At 39.7% G+C, this 20,713-nt stretch overlaps 1 protein-coding gene across 1 annotated transcript in view; it reads right to left on the bottom strand.

Moving 5' to 3' along the window:
* grin3a.S (glutamate receptor, ionotropic, N-methyl-D-aspartate 3A S homeolog) overlaps nt 1-7,286 on the bottom strand; it is a 196,517-nt gene extending 189,231 nt beyond the window's left edge. The window contains 2 exon segments of the mRNA XM_041580074.1: nt 5,768-6,609; nt 6,612-7,286. Of these exon segments, the coding sequence (XP_041436008.1) occupies nt 5,768-6,609; nt 6,612-6,825 (1,056 nt within the window). The 5' untranslated portion in view covers nt 6,826-7,286.
* Between the last annotated feature and the right edge of the window lie 13,427 nt (nt 7,287-20,713).

The raw sequence follows: 20,713 nt of genomic DNA, 5'->3' as shown, positions 1-20,713 counted from the left end.
TCAGCTGTCAATCAAATATTGTGTGCCACTCCTCTATGCCTTAGGCATAGAGGCAGGGCAGACAATCACTTTCACTTTCCATTCAGAACTTCCTAGATGTCACTGCTCTACACACATTCCCCCGTTCTCTTTACCATAGGTCCCCCGTTCTGGTGCACAAACAAGATTCTGAGATGATGCAAGACTTGTCTAAATAACAGTATTCAAAAAATGGCTCCTGCCTGCTTGCTATAATTATGAATTCCCAGACTGAAGGAAACAAGATTGAAATTATTTATATCATGTAAATAAAGTTAATTTTGCTTGACTAATGTGATAAAATAGGATTTTGAACAATTTTTTTAAAGAGGATCCAAAAAGGCAGATAAAAAACCCACACCATGTTTTTATACACTAAGGGGGGTGGGTCACCGGCTCCTGTCTATCCTACATGGAACTCTAATAAACACCTACAGATGATGACATCAAACACAATGGAAATATCAAGAACACTCACTCCAATGAAACACTCACTTTAGAGTCCTGTGCCGTTCTAAAGAGATGGACCCAATTCATGCAGGACTTTCACTTATTGTATGGTAGGAATCTTCATTTCTATTCACTAATGACATAAACAACCAAGTGTCCACATATTTCAGGATAGTGACTGGTGACGTCTCATAACAAAAATGTTACAGCAGATTATACACTATCCTTTATAATGCATTGGGTGTTATTTGAAGAACAGAAATATGCAATAAGAAAAGTTATATGCATTTCCCCTAATGCACTGCCAAGTCTTTGCTCACATGACAGCATCAGTAATAAGAAATGAATATGAGCTCTCACTGTTCCTATCGCATCTTTTATAATGCAGTCATTTTTCACATTTGTTTAACTCCCATGATGTACTACAAGGTCTTTACTCGAGGGAGGGAAGTCATTGTTGCTGAAAGCAATAAGCTCATGTCGGTATTACTGTGCCACTCAAAATGCTGTGTGCCAAAGATGTTCTTACATACTCATCAAATTTGGAAAAAAAACACAAATCCAAACATTTAAAAAAAACACACACACACACAATTTTTCGACTTAAATTAAAGAAAATAGAATTTTAAGTAGCTTTCCAGAACAGTATACATTAATTTAAGCAATTCATTGGTTTTAAGACTCTGAAAACAGTATTTGTTTGTCCCTTTCTGCATTGCTAGTTCTGATACATGAATCAATGTAGCAAAACTCTGCTCTCCTACAACCGAGATTTAAATTGCCACAATTCCCTGCTTGCTTCTTTTGTTAAATGGCTGGTCACAACCAGTGCATATTATAAAGAGAACAATTCGGTTTGTCCAATAGCAATTAGCTAAACCGATACAAATATATTCCCTAAAATATTGCTTTTAACTTGTGACTTGTACTAAAAGAAAAATCCTTATTTTGATTTACTCATAGAATCTGCCATTGTTCATAAAAGATATGACAAGGTAGAAAGCTGACAAGTTAAAAAAAAAGTCAAAAAGTTTGAAAGATGTGAAGTGTAAAAGCAGGCTTAGTCTGACATTTATTTGCATTTTGTACCCTGCTTTCCATCCCATTTGAACTGATGTTTCAGAGCACATAGGCACGTGGGCACCCCCATGAATACAGTGCTGTGTACATTTGGCGGTGATTTTTCATGAGGGGCAGTTGGGAGAAGGCACCTAAGTGTTTCCTTTCCTGCCCCTTTCAAATCCTCTAACTTTAATTATGGTAGGTGGTAGGGACAGGACTGGCCTGCACCACCAGTACTGAACAGTACTGATCCAGTGTGAGGTGTAGAGATCAGCCAGACCCCAGGCAGAAATGCCCCCTGCATTTTGAGTCCCTTAGGGCTCTTGCATATCTACTGGGTTGTAATAAATGACCTCTATAATGTTGAACAGTGATAGGTTCAGAAATGATATAACTGGAGAAGAGGTAAAATGGCACATATAAGCTAAAAAGGGGATCTGATTAAAATTGAAAAATAAAAGTGCATTGTGTCATCATAACATGCCATTAACAGTAATAATAGCTGCTGTTATGGAAGTGCTTTTACGCATCCCACCTAAGAACTGCAACCAATAAGAGAACTCAGTGCTACTGAGAAAGCTATTCTCACAGCAAGCCTATTGCAGTCCCTCTTTGCTCCAATAGAGGCTCTACTGCTGTGCAAACAATAAGAACAGATTCACAGTTGCTATAAAAATTATTACTTAACATGGCTATAGCAGGCAAACAGGCATAATGTTCCCTGGGCTCCACATGCACTCCTGAGATACTGCTCTGAGCCCTGGGGAGGTGTGCACATAGTTCAGGCAGAAGGAGGCGGTATGTATTCCGAGGAGCATTCAATACTAATACTATATAATTCTTCTATATCAGTGTCTAATTCAAAACTTTCTATTTATACCATATCCCCAGCTAGCAAACATTGCAATGGGCTGAGTAGATATAACCATTACCACACACTGAGTACATGAGCATGCAAGAGGTGCCTGCAGTTCCAGCATGGAAAGGTGGCAACATGTGCAGAAAAACTTGTGGGGTGGTCTTGGGGGGTTTGTACTACAGTGAGGGTGTTGGGAGTTCATTGAGAGTACAGATTCCCACATTCAATTAGCATGACAGACAGAGAATGAAAGTTTTGGGAGTGCAGGTAATGTTGGTGCTGGGGATTGTGCATTACAGAGAATATACTTGGAGTGGAGCAGTTGTGCAAGTAAATGTAAGGGGGTAGGAGAGTGAACTGTGAAACATAAGAAGTAGGCTGTAAGGCAAGGTGTACATAACAGTGAAGGTAGGTGCAATTATGCATGACATTATAGTTGCTTGAAGTGTTCTTGAAACATATAAGTAAGTAATTTGTCATAAATAAATAATTGTAGATTATAAAGAATCATCACCCCACTACTAAAATTTTAAAAGATGTCACCTTGGAGTTCCATTACAATCACCATTGAACTCTTTGCGTACATTATCCTGCATTTTCCTATACCACTACCAGTTTGACTATGAAAATTATGCAGGCCTACAGATCTTTCTTCCCACAGAGCTTACACTCTAACTGATGTACCCAGGGCACGTGTAGATAAATAATTTTTCACTTAATTGCAATTCTTCATAACATTTAAGTGCCACAAAATGCTTACCTTTAAAAACCTCTGAAAACTGCTATCCTGTATATGCCTTAAGTGAAAGTTATTAAACGTCTGAATAAACGATGCTGCTGTCAATAATTACAACCGCAATGAAGTTAATTAAACGCATTAATAAATATAGGTATGCCAGCCTTCTGTGGAAGTAAAATCTCCATAATAATGCTAAAGCAATTTACAGTACACTGACACTTAATTAAACTGAGATGAAGTGAGAAATTACTACATCGAGGATGCTCACTAAGCACAACCATAAGGAATTTGGGGGATTTGAACAAATCTTAAAAAGGTGCTCAATGAATAATTGCAAATCTCATTAATTAAACGAGGAAGCAACTGTATCGTGACGACAGAAATGTTGAACTTTAATGACATGAGGCTGTTTACAACTGAGGCTTTTATGACAGCCCATTATGCAGAAATGATGGGGAGAATAGTGCTTCTTCTAACTTTATGCCACAGGCACCTGTTTCCTATCCCTTTTCTTGTGCATCATGCAGCTGCTTTGTTCAGAAGACTGAAAGCTCTCTCTGTAGATAAAACTTAATTAGCCATCACCAGGCAGATGAAATCAATTCCTCTAGCATCATATAAAGCATTTTGGACAAGTTGCTAGGAAATAAACAAATTCAGAACCCTCCCCTCCAAACAGAAACATTGCTTTCCAGAACAAAGAAGTTATAAACAAATTCATAGAAAAAATAGTTTTAGTGTTTTATGAATAATTTAGGCTGCTCAGATCCTCATACAAATAACTTGGATTCTTGTGTGTTAATGTGGTCTGTTCCCTCAGGCATGTATTGTACTTTAAAATATAAATCTGATATATGGATCATTTCATTGTAGCAAAAAAAAGAACGTATCTGTTCAGTAAAGATTCACTTTCATATCAAACTAACATAACCAATATTTGAAGGACTGAAACTATAGCTAAACAAATAGAGGCTGCTAGAATATGCTTTGTTTAATCACACACCATATGCTGTAGCAATAGATTTTCTACTATGATGATATGATGTGAAACCCAAACCAAATTATGACATCTATATATATATGGCATAATACACTGAATGTGGGACAAAATGTATAAGCACATATTTAACCCCTACTTACACAAATATAAGATGTAACTATTATGACACATTCATTGTATGCAACTGAGAATACCTCAACTAGTGGTTCATTTTATTTCCAGTATCTGTGTATAACATTATTGAAAGTTAGAAATCACTGCTATGAGACATACTGTAGCTGAATGTTTCACCCTTTCTCCAGTATCCATGCTTTTGAGGCCTGTCTCATGTTTTTGCACTGCAGATCAGACATTAAAGGGGTAACGTACCATATGCCTATATACCAGAAGCAACAGAGTATGTGTGTCCTGATAGAATAATGACATCAAGGTGCTATACTTCATATGTTTATTGACCTATTGTCTGACAAATACTCAGTCAGCTATGTATTAAAATTTGAAGGGAAAACTCATGCTTCCCCCTATGTACCCATCTCAGTAAGAGGAATCAAGTTAAGTAATGCATGGTGCTAAGTGGAAACTCTCATCTGCACACTCATTTTTAGAGTGTGAGCTTATTATATTGTGTGCTCATGCAATTTTCTTGTGCATGTGCAAAGAGCACTGCTAATATGGATTATTCTGGCAAACCACATGAAGAATATATATATATATATATATATATATATATATATATATATATATATATATATATATATATATATATATATATATATAAAACATAAGTTGGGAGATAGATTATGAGGGTGTTTACTATAAAAGTATGTGCCTGCATAGATATATAGACTCATACACAGGACTTTATTTTAACCAATGAATTTACAGTTTGGTGCTGCCGTTTCAAAATCTTACATTTGGAACAGTAAATTATTACTTAATTAGTAATTATTTAAAATGTGCAGCGATTTATAGCATATAAACGTCATAAATGCCACAGTTTGACTTTATTGTTATTGCCAATGGAGTGTAATAAATGGATCTACATATCATCTGTCTAGCAATAGATCTATATTTCAGCTTTCAGATAATACAAGGGGCCATTGTATCTGAATAAAAATATGTTTCACTCTTTCCGCATTATTAAGGCAGAAGGTCAGTGAATTGCCTCAGAATATCTCAGTTCATTTAAAAAAAAAATGCAGTATGCTCCCTAAGAAGAAGGAATCTCGACTCTTGTCAGCCTTAACTGCTGTGGATGGGATAAGGCATAATAAAATGAATTATTCTCTCACAGAAGTGTAAGATTTAATAATGGGATATGACTCATGCACTTGTAGGGTAGTTCCAGCTTGCTGGAAGTCCAAAACCAATACAAATTCAAAACTGCTGACACCCAATGCACCTTACCTGGTGCGCACTGAGCATTAGCACTGATTTATTTGGGACAGCGCCTGATCAAGGCAGAATGGAGCGCTCTCCAGAGTGCTGAAATTAGAAATCCTATAAGGAAGTTCTATACAATTAATTGTACGTTTGTTTGTTGTCATCACCTGTCGTCCAGATACAAAAAGCCAAGGCATTCAGCTTTTAACTGTGCTTTAAGTCCTTTAAGCTATTTGTACAATCACTGGTTTCTTACCTCACTTCGCCTTGAAAACTGACTTCTCACAATACTAACCACAGGGATGTGCAGAGCGGAGGATATGAACTCTAGTTCCAACATCTCCCTCTTGTTTTGAGGAAACGCCAGAATTGCGCTGACTCCTTGCACCACCACTGTATGGCAGACGCTTTGAAGAAAAGACACTGGGTCGCTACTCCAAGAAGAACTGGAGGCTGAAAATGGCAACATGGGCAGATCTCCAAGACCCGCTTCTATGGCCATCACCACTTCTAAGGACAGATTATAGGGCAAAAGACCTGGCAGCCGGTTGAGGTTTTCCACTGCCAAAAGCAGAGCATCTCTTGGAAACAGCAGATCATCTCTACCTCTGTAAGCAATAGACCCCCTTGGACCATGATTCGTATTTCTTTTCAAAGTGGTTCCGGCCAATTCCCGCTTTACTTTATGCTTCAGTCTATTTTCCCCCTCCGTCCCCTCAGCCTCATCTGCATCTTGATCACGACCTGCGCCAATCTTCTGAAGTCCGGCGTCAATGTCAGGCCAAACTCGGGACAACTGGGTTGTGATGCCCCTTGTTCTCCAGGGCTGCAGCTGCACGGCTCCGATCCTCACCGTGTGCCCGATCCTTTTTAATATTTGACAAGGCTGAGGATGTGAAGACGATCCGGGGACCCTGGCTAATACCAGCGCACATGGGATCAGCAGACAGACCCTGCTCAGCGTCAGGCACCACCAACTCAGTCTCCCCATCCCTGACATGACAAGAAAAGGAAAGTGTGTGCAATCACCAGCAACGAGACAGTCAACCAACAAGTCTTGGCAAAAAGGCTTCCTCTCTAGGCGTCTGATCACCAATTGATTCCAATAACCTCATCCTCTCCGGAAAAGTTCTCTGCTTCTGTCTCTCTGGACGTCTCTGTGGCATCAACAATCATGAGCAAGAAAAAAAAAGGAATCCGAGAGGATAAAAATAGATGGTCCCACTTCAACTGAATCCCCAGCGGATGTACAAGATGACATCCCGATCCAGCAGAACTCGGCAAACTTCCCGATCCAACAATCAGCGCCAACATATGAAAAGTCACAACTGCATCTGGCTAGAAATCTCTCTCTATATATATGTCTAGCTAAATTGCATTGGTAATTACTAGTACAGCTCCCCTAACTAATAGTCCAGATTCGTGGAAACGCAAGTTAAAGGGGTTTGGGGCGCAGTTCTTGCGCTTTATCTTTTAAGACCACCGGCTTTACAGCTGCAAAACAATCGTGCCCAGAGTTGAAGTTGCCTGGTAGCCTGGAGCTTTCACCGCTAGCTCCGATCGGTCGCTTGGCTGCGCTAAAATCCCACTGAAGGGGAGAAATTCTAGTCCAAAACGCTACTTCTACTCCAACAGCGCTTCTCTTGCTACTGACGCCTGGGGGTTGTAGTTCAAAGCCACCCCAGCATTAACCGTGGTGATGGTTCTATTGGACTACACGCCCCACAATGCATCGCGCCCACCTCCCCCTCTTATTCTGCTGCAGTAATGAGCCGAGTTTTTAAATAGCTGAAAGCTGACTGACTCGCACCATTCTGGTGGAGCTGCGTTAGTCTGTTGTGCGGTATATGTGTGGGGTTTCTGTTAAATGTGCTAATAATACATATTTTTGATAATTAAGGAAAGGAAGGCTAGGCAACGTGTCCGCGGCTGTGTCAATGCCAATTAACTGACGAGTGCCCGTCCTTGAGTTGCACGAATGAGCGGTATTATAACTATGGAGCACAACAAGACGCTCACAAGTCGTGCGATTTTTATTCTACAAACCAAACATCTCCCGTGCCCTAATAGCTTCTACTGATAGATGTGCAGATTAAAAAGAACGTTTGATTTAAAAGAGCCATGCTCTTCAGAGACATATAAATATGTATTATTTGGACCATGAATTTCTATTCATAATGATCAAGTAAATTTTCTACCCAGCCCCCACCTCCACATTCTCAAATAAACATACTAAGATGAAATGTTCCTCGGGTGCTGTGACATGTTCAAAGGGGACAATTCAACTTTATCTGTCCTTGAAAAAGTGATAGGGAAGATTTTCATTTAACATTATTTTCATTTGCTGGGGAGGTCTACAAATTGTGCTCAGTGTTGGACTGGCCCACAGGGATACCAGGAAAACTCCCGGTGGGCCCAGGTGTCAGTGGGTCTCTTGCTTCTAACCATTTGGCCTATTTCATGGTCATTCCCTATTTCTTTTTAGGAAAAAAGAGGCTTGATAATGGAACAATAGAGTCTAATAAGTAGATATAAAACACTAGGAGAATAAAGAGGTTAAGTGAGTAGAGGAGGAATAATAGTTTGGAAAGTGGGCCCACGGTCTAAGGTTTTCTGGTGGGCCCCTGGCATCCCAGTCCGACACTGATTGTGCTACCTGGACTGACTAAAAGTAGGTTTGCTTAGGCTTTGTCTTTGATTTCATTGATCATAGGGTACTTTGACAACGTGGCACTTACAAAAGGTTGTTACTTTGCAGACAGGACAATTACTTTAGTGTAATGGCAATTTTGAGCGTTTAGTCCCCTAGTAGTTTGTAACTATAGGACAGGGACAAAACTCTCAAGATCATTTTCTCCTTATAATGAATGTAAATTCTTGACAAGTACCCGCTGCTGTCGTCAGGTGACAGACTTTCAAAAACAGATGCTGTTTGCCTTTAAAGAAAAATATCTGCCACAGGAAAAAAATAACACATGCCACCATCATACTTACTTTTCCCAGTCATCCCCCAGCAGACTTACTGTACACTGACAGAGTAACATTATTAGACTTCATCAGTGGTGTAAATAGCGTAGACCAGGCCCCATCCCCCTGCAAAAAAATCTTTAAAGGGGTACATCGCACAGTGATACCTACTAGGCCCCCGTCTGCTGACTCCCTGTCTCCTGCTCACCTGTTCCCTACCTTCTGCTTGTCCATCTCCCAAAAACCCATTCCCTTTTTCCACCAGTGTCTTCAGGCCTCCAAAATCCTCCCTGTCAGCTCCCAGGTAGGAGAGTGGCTGGGGAGCAGGGCCAGTAGGCAGAGTAGGCACGTGTCTGGGGAACAAAGTTGGGGGTAATGCCAGGCCCGTATCTTCCTTGCCTCCTACCCCTAGATGCTCTGGCGATCAACCTTTTTGCACGTACGCATCCTTTTTGTGCACGTGCACCTATAGGGTGTTGCAACCAACCATGTTGCTTTGGGTGCCTGAACGGCCTGGCCCGGCACTGCTGGGGAGTGGGGAATAATTTCCAGCTATAGAGGAAGCTATCTGCTTCCTCTATAGCTATGCCACTGCTCTCTATACCACAAATGTGAGACATGTGAGAGTATGTGCTAGGGGTGCCTTGGGAAAGGTAACTAAGAATAATACTTGAAATTTTTTCTCAAGCTGGTCCATTTTTCCTAAAAGGAGCACTATCCCATAGAAAGAACTTTGTGATTATGGTGGCTCAGTGGATAGCAATTTTACCCTGCAGTGCTGGGGTTCATTTCAAATTTGGGCACTATCAGCAAAGCATTTGTATGATTTCCACTGTGTGGAACAAATATTCAGGCAGGCAGGCCCGGATTTGTTGCAAAGCCACCAAGGCCCAGGCCTAGGGCAGCAGAATTTTATAACACTGGAGAGAGGCAAGTCAGTCTCCAGTGCTGCGCCTGACCTTTAAGAAGTGTGCATGCATGCTTACCCACGCACGCTCAGGAAGGGGGAAGAAGGGAACGATTCAGGTCAGGGGTAAAAGGAAGGGGTTGGCACTGGGAAGGGCTGGGAACAATGAGTAAAGCTGGCATTGGTGCAGGGTGAGAAAGGGGACAGTGCAGGGCAGGGGTAAAAGGAAAGGGATGGTGCTGGGAAAGGGTGAGGGGAAGAAAAAGGGGACAGTGCAGGGCAAAGTTAAGAGGAAAGGGACAGAGCTAGGAAGGGCTGGGGGCAATGAGTAAACCTGGCATTGGGACGGCCAGTTTGTAAATCCGGCCTTGCAGGCAGGTTCATTGGCTCCTGATAAACTGACCCTAATGTGTGTGGACCTGATAGGGACCTTAGATTGTAAGCTCCACTGGTGCAAGTTTTGATGTGAATGAATGATATATAATCTCAATAAATTGCTGCATATATGTTATATATATGTGTGTGTCAGAAAATTGTTAGAATTGGCACCCCCGGTGAATTTACCTTTACTTCTCCTTTAAAGGTAAGTGAACTTTTAGTATAATGTAGATCGTGTGTGTGATTGTCTCCACCACATTATGTTTTCAAGTGCAGCTGGAAAGTGGTGGAATAGCAAAGCAAATGATTAGAAATACATAGCAATTTTAAATTTTAAAAGGTGCTAAGTATATCAATCAATAACACAAAAAGTTAAACATTGCTTTTATTTGAAAAGTACTTATATTATAGAAATAAATGCAAAACCAATCAATATGAACAGGTATGAGTGGTTTGGACAAAAAAGTATAAATTATAGAAATTTGATATTGCACAAAATAAAACATGTGAACACAACTGGTTTATTTCTTTATATTCAATGATATATACATACAGTATGCATGATGTAATTGTTGTGTAATCCATTGTCATAATGCTTTTGTATGGATCAGTAAAGAGCCTTACCATTAAGTACACTGTAGCACAGAGGTATAATAGACTGGGAATACACTGTATATCTCTAACACTGCTGTCGATAATGTGTATCTGTAATTGTACTAGTATGAGATCCCTTTATCCATGACCTGATTTTCTAAAAAAATAAAAAATATAAAATTTCTTCAGATTTCATAGAACAAAGAAATTTGCCCCAGGCCTACAAAGAGTAGATTATCCATCTGTTTAACAGAAGCAGCTAGTATGAAATATAGCCCCAGGTGAATTTACAGTAAGTCACAGATTTTATTGTGTTCAGACTCTCAGCATATATTTCAGAACATAATTTTTGTCTTGCCAGTTTTACGCTACAATGAATACTGGTGTTAAGCATCAAGCAGACTTTTTAAATACCAGTTATACTTGCAGGTTGTTTACTGTATGTTCTAATTTAAAACAGTAAGTCACCAAAAGTTAAAAACTAATAGGGTTGTTTTAACCAGGTAGACTTACATTATAAGGCACAAATGAGGTTTCAGGTAAGATCAATCTTTATTTATATTTTAACATCCCTTTTATTTTGAGATTGTGGATATGCAGTTAAAGGGGTGATTCACCAGTAAGTTATCTTTTAGTATGTTATAGAATGTCCTATTCCTAGCAGCTTTGCAATTAGTCTGCATTATCTATTTTTGACAGTTTTTGAATTATTTGCTATTCAACATCTTTCTAGATTTTAAATAGTATATTTCCTTGGCTATATGGTGCCTCTCAACAGGTAGCAACCCTGTGTATTCCAAATAAAGAAAAATTGAACCCTGAGAGCTCAGTGCGTTTCAAAGCATCATTGTGTGTTTATTACAGGAGTTTCAACAAACAACTCAAAGTTCTTTCCTCCTTAACCAGAGCAGACTAGGTCACTGGCTGTCTGCCGATATAGGTCATGATCCGACCTTGGTGCTTCACTATTAGGACTATTATCTCCTTTACAAATTACAGATATTTAAGACAAACACTGTCCTCAACGATTGTCTCCAAATTTGCTGCAAGGAAACAGTCCTTTTCCTACTTCCGGTTTCCTACTTCCCCCTTGCAAGTCTGTACCTCTGATTTATCACATCTGGGTTTTCCACAAAACTGGGCACCTTCTAACATTATACATGTTATGCAAAGAAACAGTCAGATTGCATGGGTTACTTGCATTTTCCTAAGTTCCTCTGTCACTTTTTTACTTAGTAAAAATCAAACCAATAAAAAAGTAAATAAAAAGTCTTGTTGGAGTTTTCTCTTCAGCTTTCCTAGCTTCCTAGCTTGTTCCTTACCTCCTGGTCTACTTCATGGACAGAGTTCACTCTTTTCACTGAATTTTAGCTAAAGTGAACACAGCCTCTTCTTTTACTCCACGTTTTCTATATCTTATGAAGCATTCTTGGAGATACAGTATATTGTAGTATATTGTAGATAAATACAACGCATGCATCCATATTAAATGACACTGTGTCCTAAAATGCTTAGTATAAGGGAATGCATAGGCTTTCTTTCTTGTTGTGCCTATAAGACTATGACTGTGCCATTGCTGGTGTTGCTCTTCCTGCTAAACCAATAGTGATATCATCTGACCATGCTCTCAATCTCACTTGGCCACATCCTTGTTAGTTTGAATTACGACGCAGAGGGAGTGAAAAGGGAAGTGATAATGATGGCTCTAGACTCCGAACCAGTTACAGCTTAAAGGACATTTAAACCCCAAAAGTGTAATAAGTAACCAACCTGTTTGAAATATTTAGATAACTGCCACTTTGGTTGTTAAAATGTCAACAGTAAGGCTGCAACATCCCCATAATTACTTAGAAATCCTTCTCCTCTTCTAACCCGCTCTGTCCCCTCCCTCAGGCATTTCCTTTGGCTGGCTGTTGGCTCATGAGCATGCTCAGTTCTTCTCAGTTTAGATTACTAAACACACACTCCAGTCTAACAGCCAATGAAGAGATAGCATTGCTGGTTCCATAGAAACTCTAGTTGTCTGCTCCTATTTTTTCTCCTAACCACCTCTCCTGAGCTCAGCTTTAACATTACAGTTCTTAAACCCCAGCAGAACTTTTTATAAACTATGCCTGTGTAAACCTGCATTCTGCATTGCATGAACTTTACAGCATACATCTTCTGTTTGCAAATGTCAATGTTACTGATGATGTGTCATAGGCAAAATGGCCACTGGATGAAAGCTGCTATTTGTTTTAGGTAAATGTGATGGCGCTGGCAAATGGAGGGGATGTATGCAGTACAAATGATGTGGCTTGGGTGGGAAAGATAAGCCCACATTATATACATGGTAAGAAAATGTAGGCATGTCCTTTAAACAAAACTGCTAAAACTGCAAACTGCTTTTAGTACTGTAACACCTTCATAAACGCATGGAAGAAAGAGGAAATGCAAATAATGATAATGTAATACTTATACAATAGGGAAATGTGCAGTTACCCTTTAAACTGCAAAAGTAATAATAGTAATAATAACAGACATTGGCCTTTCAATACATTATACACTGCAATGTATGAAAGCAGATACATATTCTGACTAATGCTATGGTATTATCATTAATTGAGTGGTAATGTTTAGGAAATAAATTATGAATTATGTAGAAATAGATATCAAAAGAAGGTTTCTTAACTGTGGTGCCTAGACTCATAGTGAGTTTTCTTTCTTGAGGTCCCAATGTATGTGTCCAATCAGAGAAATATTTAATGAGGACATGGTCAAATTACCATAATACCATAAAATTACCATAATGTGTATGTCATATGTTCTCTTTTTATCATATGATTTTTATAATAGAAAAGCAATTGACTTTTTTAAAATGCTTCCTTTATTCCAGAAGTGAAGAGTAGGGCCAGTGTTGTTTGTTTCATGACTATAGGTAACATCTGTAGCTATAGTTATCTCATTCTGCAGAGAATTAATACAATATTTTGCTTACATTTTTCACTTGTCCTGGCTGTCCTCTGAGTCTTCCCTTCCATATCAATGTTTTTTTTTAATTTCTCCTACTAGTAAAAATGAAATCTTAATTAGTAATTAGCACTCAGCAGGCTGTTTCATTGCCGTTATCGGTTTTCTCTGTTTAAAATAACATCTGCAATTACATCATTTCCAAGTTGAAGAAAGTATTGTCCTTTATCATTTGAAATAACCTCTGGCTTTAATTAATTGAGAAGTTCATACACTAGCTCTTCATTAACCAGAAAAATAATAATTATAGATGTATACCATTAGAGTACCCTCCAACTGTTTATGAAGTACTGTCTCCTATCAATTACTCTTATGAGACAAGAAACCTAAGTTTTGGTTCTGTTTACAAACTTAAAGGAGAACTTGAGCTTAAATAAAGAAGTAGACTTGAACATTGAGGGGATTATTTTTCAAAATCCAAATGTTCTAATTTTTTCCTGAAAACCACTCCAACCAAATCCGAACTGACTTATTTCCCCTATTTATCAATACATTTTCCCAAAAATTTGTTGGGCGGGAAAAGGCGTAGGGACCAACTCAAAATGTACAGTACAGTACAAGTATAATTGAATGTCACAATATAAGGCTGATTATTAATTAATATAGATAATTACTACATGGCAGCACAGAAACCAGTGCAACTAGCATCAGAATTTAATAATCAGCTTATATTACAGGCCCTCGTTTTCTGCTTGATCATTTGAGACGACCCCTAATCTTAGCTTGTGAGTGTCACAGGCTCTTTCCAAGATAGTGACCCCCAGTGAAAAGTTTGAAGTCCTAGATAATTGTTGCTATAGAGAAGCTGAAACTTTAGACTGGTGCAATAAGTTTAGTATATAACATATGTCATATTTGCTGTATTCATTTTTAAGTTCTCCTTTAAAGAACATTGTTCATGTCACAACATAGCTTGCTTTTAAGGACAAAGATAGCAAATCATGCTTCAGGATAAGTGATTGGGGTAATAAAATAGAATACTTGGATTAATTATCATCTATACTATATTAGCACATTTGGACTGGTTTGCATAATGAGAGATTATTGCAACATCTCTAATGTTAGTTATTTACTAAGGCTGTTCTTTTAGTGCTGAACCAAAATGCATAGCCTGTCTGTGTGTAATAAGGATCATATGGGAAGCTTGTCAGCTACAATATCACAGCATGGAACATGTAAACAAATAAAAGACAGCCAATTTATTCACTGTTTTATTCTGTACAAAGCATTGTGCTTTGTAATTCAGATTAACCTTCCTAGTCATAAACTGGTTCAACCTGGATCTATTCAGACCTTAGAATACAAATCATTTTGACTCTAGTCATGTATCTAAGCATAGCCTTAATTTACAAGATAAAAGGAAAAGGAAAAAACATGTTTTTATATTGACTATTGAGCAGAAACATGCACAGTCTATCTGCATTTTTTCCTGTATCATCTCCTGCAAAGACTGCACATTATTTTTGGAGTACCAAATATGCATGAAATAAATAGGTCTAACTACTTATTTAAATGTTGGTCTGATTAAATGCAATTCTTTTTCCACACATAATAATCTATGCTGTAAGCAACAATCATCAAGGCCAAGGAGCCTGATGACAAGACAAGATATATGCATGCCTGTTTGTATCAATTCTGGGAATAGATGTATAACTAGCCTTGATCCCAATGACAATATCAGTTGTAATGTAAACAAAATTCCTCTTGAAATAAGATGCCACATTTCTCACATTTTTTTAGGGCACTGATGTTAAGTATTGTAGTATTAAGTGCAGTTAGAATCAGAAGCAATACAGAGTCTGGAATCTGGAAACTGATTTCTAACAAAGGTATATACAGCAGAAACATTAAGGAATCTATTGATTAACACTGTATAGTAGCAGAGAGCTTGTTTTTCCCTGGCCATCCCTGGTCAGCATCAACCTTCGGGTATTCCCCCATCCCACAGATGTGTCCCCTAGCAGCATTTATAACCCTGCCTTCTCACTTCCTCCATGTCTTTTTTTTTCTCTCTATATCGATGTTAACCTTGTCTCCAGCAGGAGATGTATTTTTCTTTTGTGGCTCATCCAGTCCTCATTAGGGATGGATTCCGGGTGCAGTTCTGCATCTCACCCCCCCCCCCCCCCCCGAAGCTCCAGCAAGGTGTTTGTCTGACGCATCCATTCTGGAGGTCCCTCTTTGCTGCCAGGGAGATTGGTGGAGATGCGCGGATGCATAAGACGTGATGATGTCATTAGGCTGCACCAAATCTTTTTGCCAAATTTTAAAGGTTCGTCCGGTTCCCAGTGTCTCTGCCTATAGTCTGGTAGTTTTTTTACTGTGCTATTGCTCCTAGCAGACTGCCAGCTGCTGAGAATTGTGCCAACCCCCCAGATGTGATTCATTTGTTTCTAAATGGAAGATTTTGCTGGGAAAAGGAAATTGACCTCTGAATCTCAGTTGGAAATTGCGGTAATCTGCAAAGTTTGTGTAGGGATGTGATAATTTAGACACCCTCACATAATATTGGCAGGCACATCCTAAAGGTTTTAGACACCTAAATGGGTCTGGGTAACCATGCAGTCTGGGTCCATTGCTTTAGCCCTTACCAAGCAGGCAGGAAAGGAATGGGTAGTGAGACCTAGGAGCTTTGGCCCTAGTAAAGTTCATAGATCACTCTAGGAGTGATAGATTGGTTATATAGTTGAGCAGCTCAAGACTCCGACAAGGAGAGTCAGAGGGATTAAGATCCCGTGTACTAATAACCCGGAAGTAGGGACTAAGTGCATAGACTTAGGGATGGTAGAATTTCCCCTAGGTTCCACTTAGGGCACAGACTGAAAGCTGGGGTTCCTTCTCAATTGCTGCTTAACTACTGCTGTAACTGTTCCCTTGACTGCAGGGACCAAAATGTGTTCTTTGGTACTGTGAGTATAAGATAATCCTTTATGCTATATGTCCTATGTACTCCTATGTGGATTGTTCTGTAAATAAACTCAGTTCCTGTTCAAGAATAAAAGAACCAGTGGCTCCCAGTTCTTGTGCTTAAGAACATTGTTACAGTTGCACTACACCCTGCCTCCACACCATTCAAAGGCTTGCACCTGAGAGAAAGGTCTCATCCGTGGCACAATTATAAGTAAGCTCATAATAGAGACGGTGCCACACAATTTATTATAGCGCTACGAAAGGTATGACCTTCTCTGTTGCAGCCTTTAGAGCCTTGTGGTTGAAGGCCTGGTTTGCGGATACAGCTTCTAAAATGTTCTCTGCAGGCTCCCCTTCGAGGGACAAATACTTTTTGGAAAAGTTTTGTAAGAAATAATTAATAAGTCTTCAGGAGGGCAGAGCTCTTTTCTTCTCCCAACTCCGAAACACTTTAGAAATCAGGATCATTTCATGCCCAGACGGAGAGAGGACACAAGGTCCTACATACCAGGCAAAGAATTTTTTCATTACACTTCCTGGAAGGCTGGACGGTCCAATGTGTTCAAGGGGTTTAGACCCAAGGCATCTAGATCCCCCAAAGGTCAGTCTAAACAACAATGATATGAGGCCTGCTCAGGCTCCTGTGGGGGAAGATTGCTGAAATTTGCAAGAGTCTGGGCAAGAGAGATGGAAGATGCTTGGGTAAAAGCAATTACAGTTCAGGGATACAGAATTGAGTTTCTGTGGAAACCTATATAAAATCATTTTTCAAGCAGGCCGTGGTGCCAGTGCCGAGCTCTCAACAAGGGAAAGGTTTTTATTCCCCTCTATTTTTGGTTCAGAAAAAATCTGGCGAGATAAGGCCAGAGAACATCAGAGCTTCTGTTTTCTAGAGAAGCACCTAAACTTTACTTGTCTACCATTTGGCCTTTCCAAGTCACCCAGAACCTTCTCAAAGGTTCTGGTAGTGGTTATAACAAAGTTAAGGAGGCAAAGTATAGAAGTCTAGCATTATCTGGCAACCTCTTCATGGTGGCCAGAGATCCAAACACCTTGATGAAACATCGAGACAAAGTGATGACGGAGTTGGAAAAATTTTGATGGCTGTTAAATCTGGACAAAAGCCAGTTAGAACCATCTCGAAGACTGGTCTGGATAGATACCAGATTCTGAATGATTTCTTTGTCTCAAGAGAGGATCCTCAAGATAAAGTAAATGGTGACTGCAGTTTCACAGGTGCAGGGCATTCCTGCAAGACAATTTATGAGGTTTCTAAGCACTTTGACCTCAACGATAAGTGTGGTCCAGTGGGCAAGATGGAACATAAGGAAAATACAATTATTTCTAATGCTGTGGAACCGACAGAGAAAGGATTGGGAGCAGATCATTTTTCTGTCAGCGGAAGCAAGAGACCAGATGAAATGGTGGAAGTATGCCACCAATCTTCGAAAGGGGTTCCCTTTTCTAGAGCAAAAGCCATTAGATATTTACACAGATGCTTCAGCCTCTGGATGAGGCACTCATTGCCAGCAGTGGTTGGTTTAAGGTCATTGGAACGAAGATCTATCTTATTTGCCGTCCAATATCCTGGAGTTGAGAGCCATTATGAAAGCATTAGAAGCCTTCAAACCTTTGATATTGGTGGAGGAGGTTTGCATAAGATCGGACAATGTAGCGACAGTAGCTTATATCAGGTGTCAAGGGGGCACCAAGAGCAAAGCAATGATGAGACAGTTGAGCCCCATTATGGATTTTGTGCAAACTTATTTTCATTTGAACAAGACAAGTTTTCTTCCAGTCATTGATGTGGAGAAGTCAGGTCTGGAAGGATTTGTGGAGAGGCCACAAAGGTCCGAGCCTAAGGCGGCAGAATTTTAGGGGGTGGCATGCTGCCCAACCACTTCCATATTTGTTCAGAAGCACTGGGTATTCAAAGGAGATACAATAGTTTTTAAAATTTCCTCTGCACTAGGGATGGGCGAATTTTTTCGCCTCGTTTCGCCGAAAAAATGACGCCCATAGACTTGTATGGAGACGTGCGTCAAAAAAAAAAAGACGCGCGACAAAATAATTTCGCCGCGCGACAATTGTTTTTGACGCCCATAGACTTTAATGGGCGTCTGCGACATTTCGCCGGCGGCGAATTTTTGGCGAAGCGAAACGGGTCAAATTCGCCCATCCCTGCTCTGCACCAATCCCCACTACTCCGGACCCGATGCTGAAAATTTGCACATGTACACAAAGGAAGGGGAAGGGATGGGGGTGATGAACTGCAGCGGGCCTAGGGGCACCTGCTATGTAAATCCGGCCCTGTAGGTGTCGAGAGGTGTCAAGAGGTTTATCTAAACACTTCAAAATCCTTTAGAAAGTCTGAAAGACTCTTCATTATCCCTTGTGGAGCAAGCTGCTTCTATTGCCACAATTTGCAGATGGATTGTAAGGGTAATCAAGAAAGCCTATTTGTCAGAGGCAGGAAGTACCTTAGGGGGTCAGGCTTCATTCGACCAGAGGGGTGGCAATATCTTGGGCAGCAGAAGCAGGAGTGTCTATAGATGTTATTTGCAAGGCAGCTACCTGGGCCAATCCTAATACTTTTGTCAAACATTATAGTTTGGATGTTAAGGCGACCAAAATAACACTTGTTATGAGCATTTACCCGAAAGTTAATGCTGACCAGGGATTGCCAGGAAAAGGAGGAATCCTATCATACTTACGTGATTCTCCTTTCCTGCCCATCAGCATCCCCATCCTAATCTTAGAGCTTTTTACATAGACATGGAGTAATTGAGTAGGCAGGGTTTTTAAACGCTGCTAGGGGACACATCTATGCATGGGGGGAATACCTGAAGATTGATACTGACAAGGGGAATGGCCAGGAAAGGAGAATCACAGTATGATAGTATGATAGTATTCCTCCTGTTCAGTATATGGTAATGTCAAGCGATGGGCAAATAAATTCACCAGGCATGGATTCGCAGCAAATTTTCACGTTCCACTGCCCTTGAATAAATTCACAAAACTGCGTTGAAAATTCGCCAGCGAAAAAAAACCCCGCACCAAAATTTGCCACAACAAAATAAAACAGTTGTGCATAAAAATTGTCGCACTTCAAAATTATTCAGACGCCCATTGACTTTAATTTACTTTTTTTACATTTCACATATTTTTTCACCTTTTCGCGAATTATTTGGCAAATCGAATCGGCCCAGATTCACCCATTATTAGTAATGTCGTAAATGAACACATTTATTCTTGTAGTCAGTTAGTCTCTCCCTTCGTTAGTCACATGCAGTGGCGTAACTACAATACAGGAGATGGAATGCTTTTTTTTTACTTTGATGAAAAACATTATTTACTACCGAAACAGGATACGTACCTAGCTGCTTAATATAAAGGAGCGGAACTTTCATCAAATAAACTCTCACCACTAAATAAGGTTAGTTTGGGTGCTTGGTCCTGAACCCTTCACTTAAGGGCACCCCATCTCCTTCAACCCACATTCAATAAGGGCAGACAATCAAGGTCACTCACCACTCCATATTGTTACATTGTTATTTGTAAAAATACACTTGAGATTAAATTTTTTTACAGGAAAAAAGAGTAAGAAGATTATGTTATTATCTGAAACACTGCTTGGTAAACCCCTATGTCTACTGCAATGTAGAGGAATATGCATGTAATGAGGTTTAGTGATGGACGAATAAATTCGGTAGCCGCAAACTCGCGGTAAAATTCAGAGTTTCGCTGCCGCTGAATGAATTCGCAAATCTGCCACAAAAATTCACCACAGAAAAATCATTTTTTGGGCACGCGTCAGAATAGTCACGCACATAAACATTGTTGCACGTCAAAATTATTCAGACAAACCTTGACTTTAATGCATTTGGCCAAAATAGGCGCGCGTATAATAAATGTTGCAGGCGTCAAATTTGAGGCGCATCAAAAAAAATTTGACGGCCATTGACTTCAATGCGTTTCGCAAATTTTCCACATTTCGAATTTTCACGTGAAATTCACGATTTTTCCGGCGAACCGAAATGAGACAAATTCGCCGATCACTACTAAGGCTATCTTTATTATAAGGGATAATTTAAAGTAGTAAAAACATAAGGGTGTGTCAAGGCCTGTGGCAAAGATGGAGATTTATAGGATCCCACTGTGAAAAGACTTTATTGAAAAGTAGTTTGCCCATTTTACTTAAAGAAAAAATGAAATAGTAAAGGATTGCATCAATCTCTCAATCTCCTTGCTGTACTATTGCCTGAGACAAAGTAGGTAAGTAGAGAAGGTTTGTCTTTACAAAACTCACTTGTACAGGTACTTGTACCATATTCAAGGAAGGGAGTAAATGTAAATAGAAATAAGAAAAATAAAGTGGCTATGACAGAACACTATGATGGTTGTTGAACTATGGCCTGTGCTGTTACTTTTAGTGAT

This window comes from Xenopus laevis, chromosome 1S, assembly GCF_017654675.1.
Source record: "Xenopus laevis strain J_2021 chromosome 1S, Xenopus_laevis_v10.1, whole genome shotgun sequence".
In the NCBI taxonomy this organism is placed as follows: Eukaryota; Metazoa; Chordata; class Amphibia; order Anura; family Pipidae; genus Xenopus; species Xenopus laevis.
This window is presented reverse-complemented; position numbering and strand designations above follow the sequence as displayed.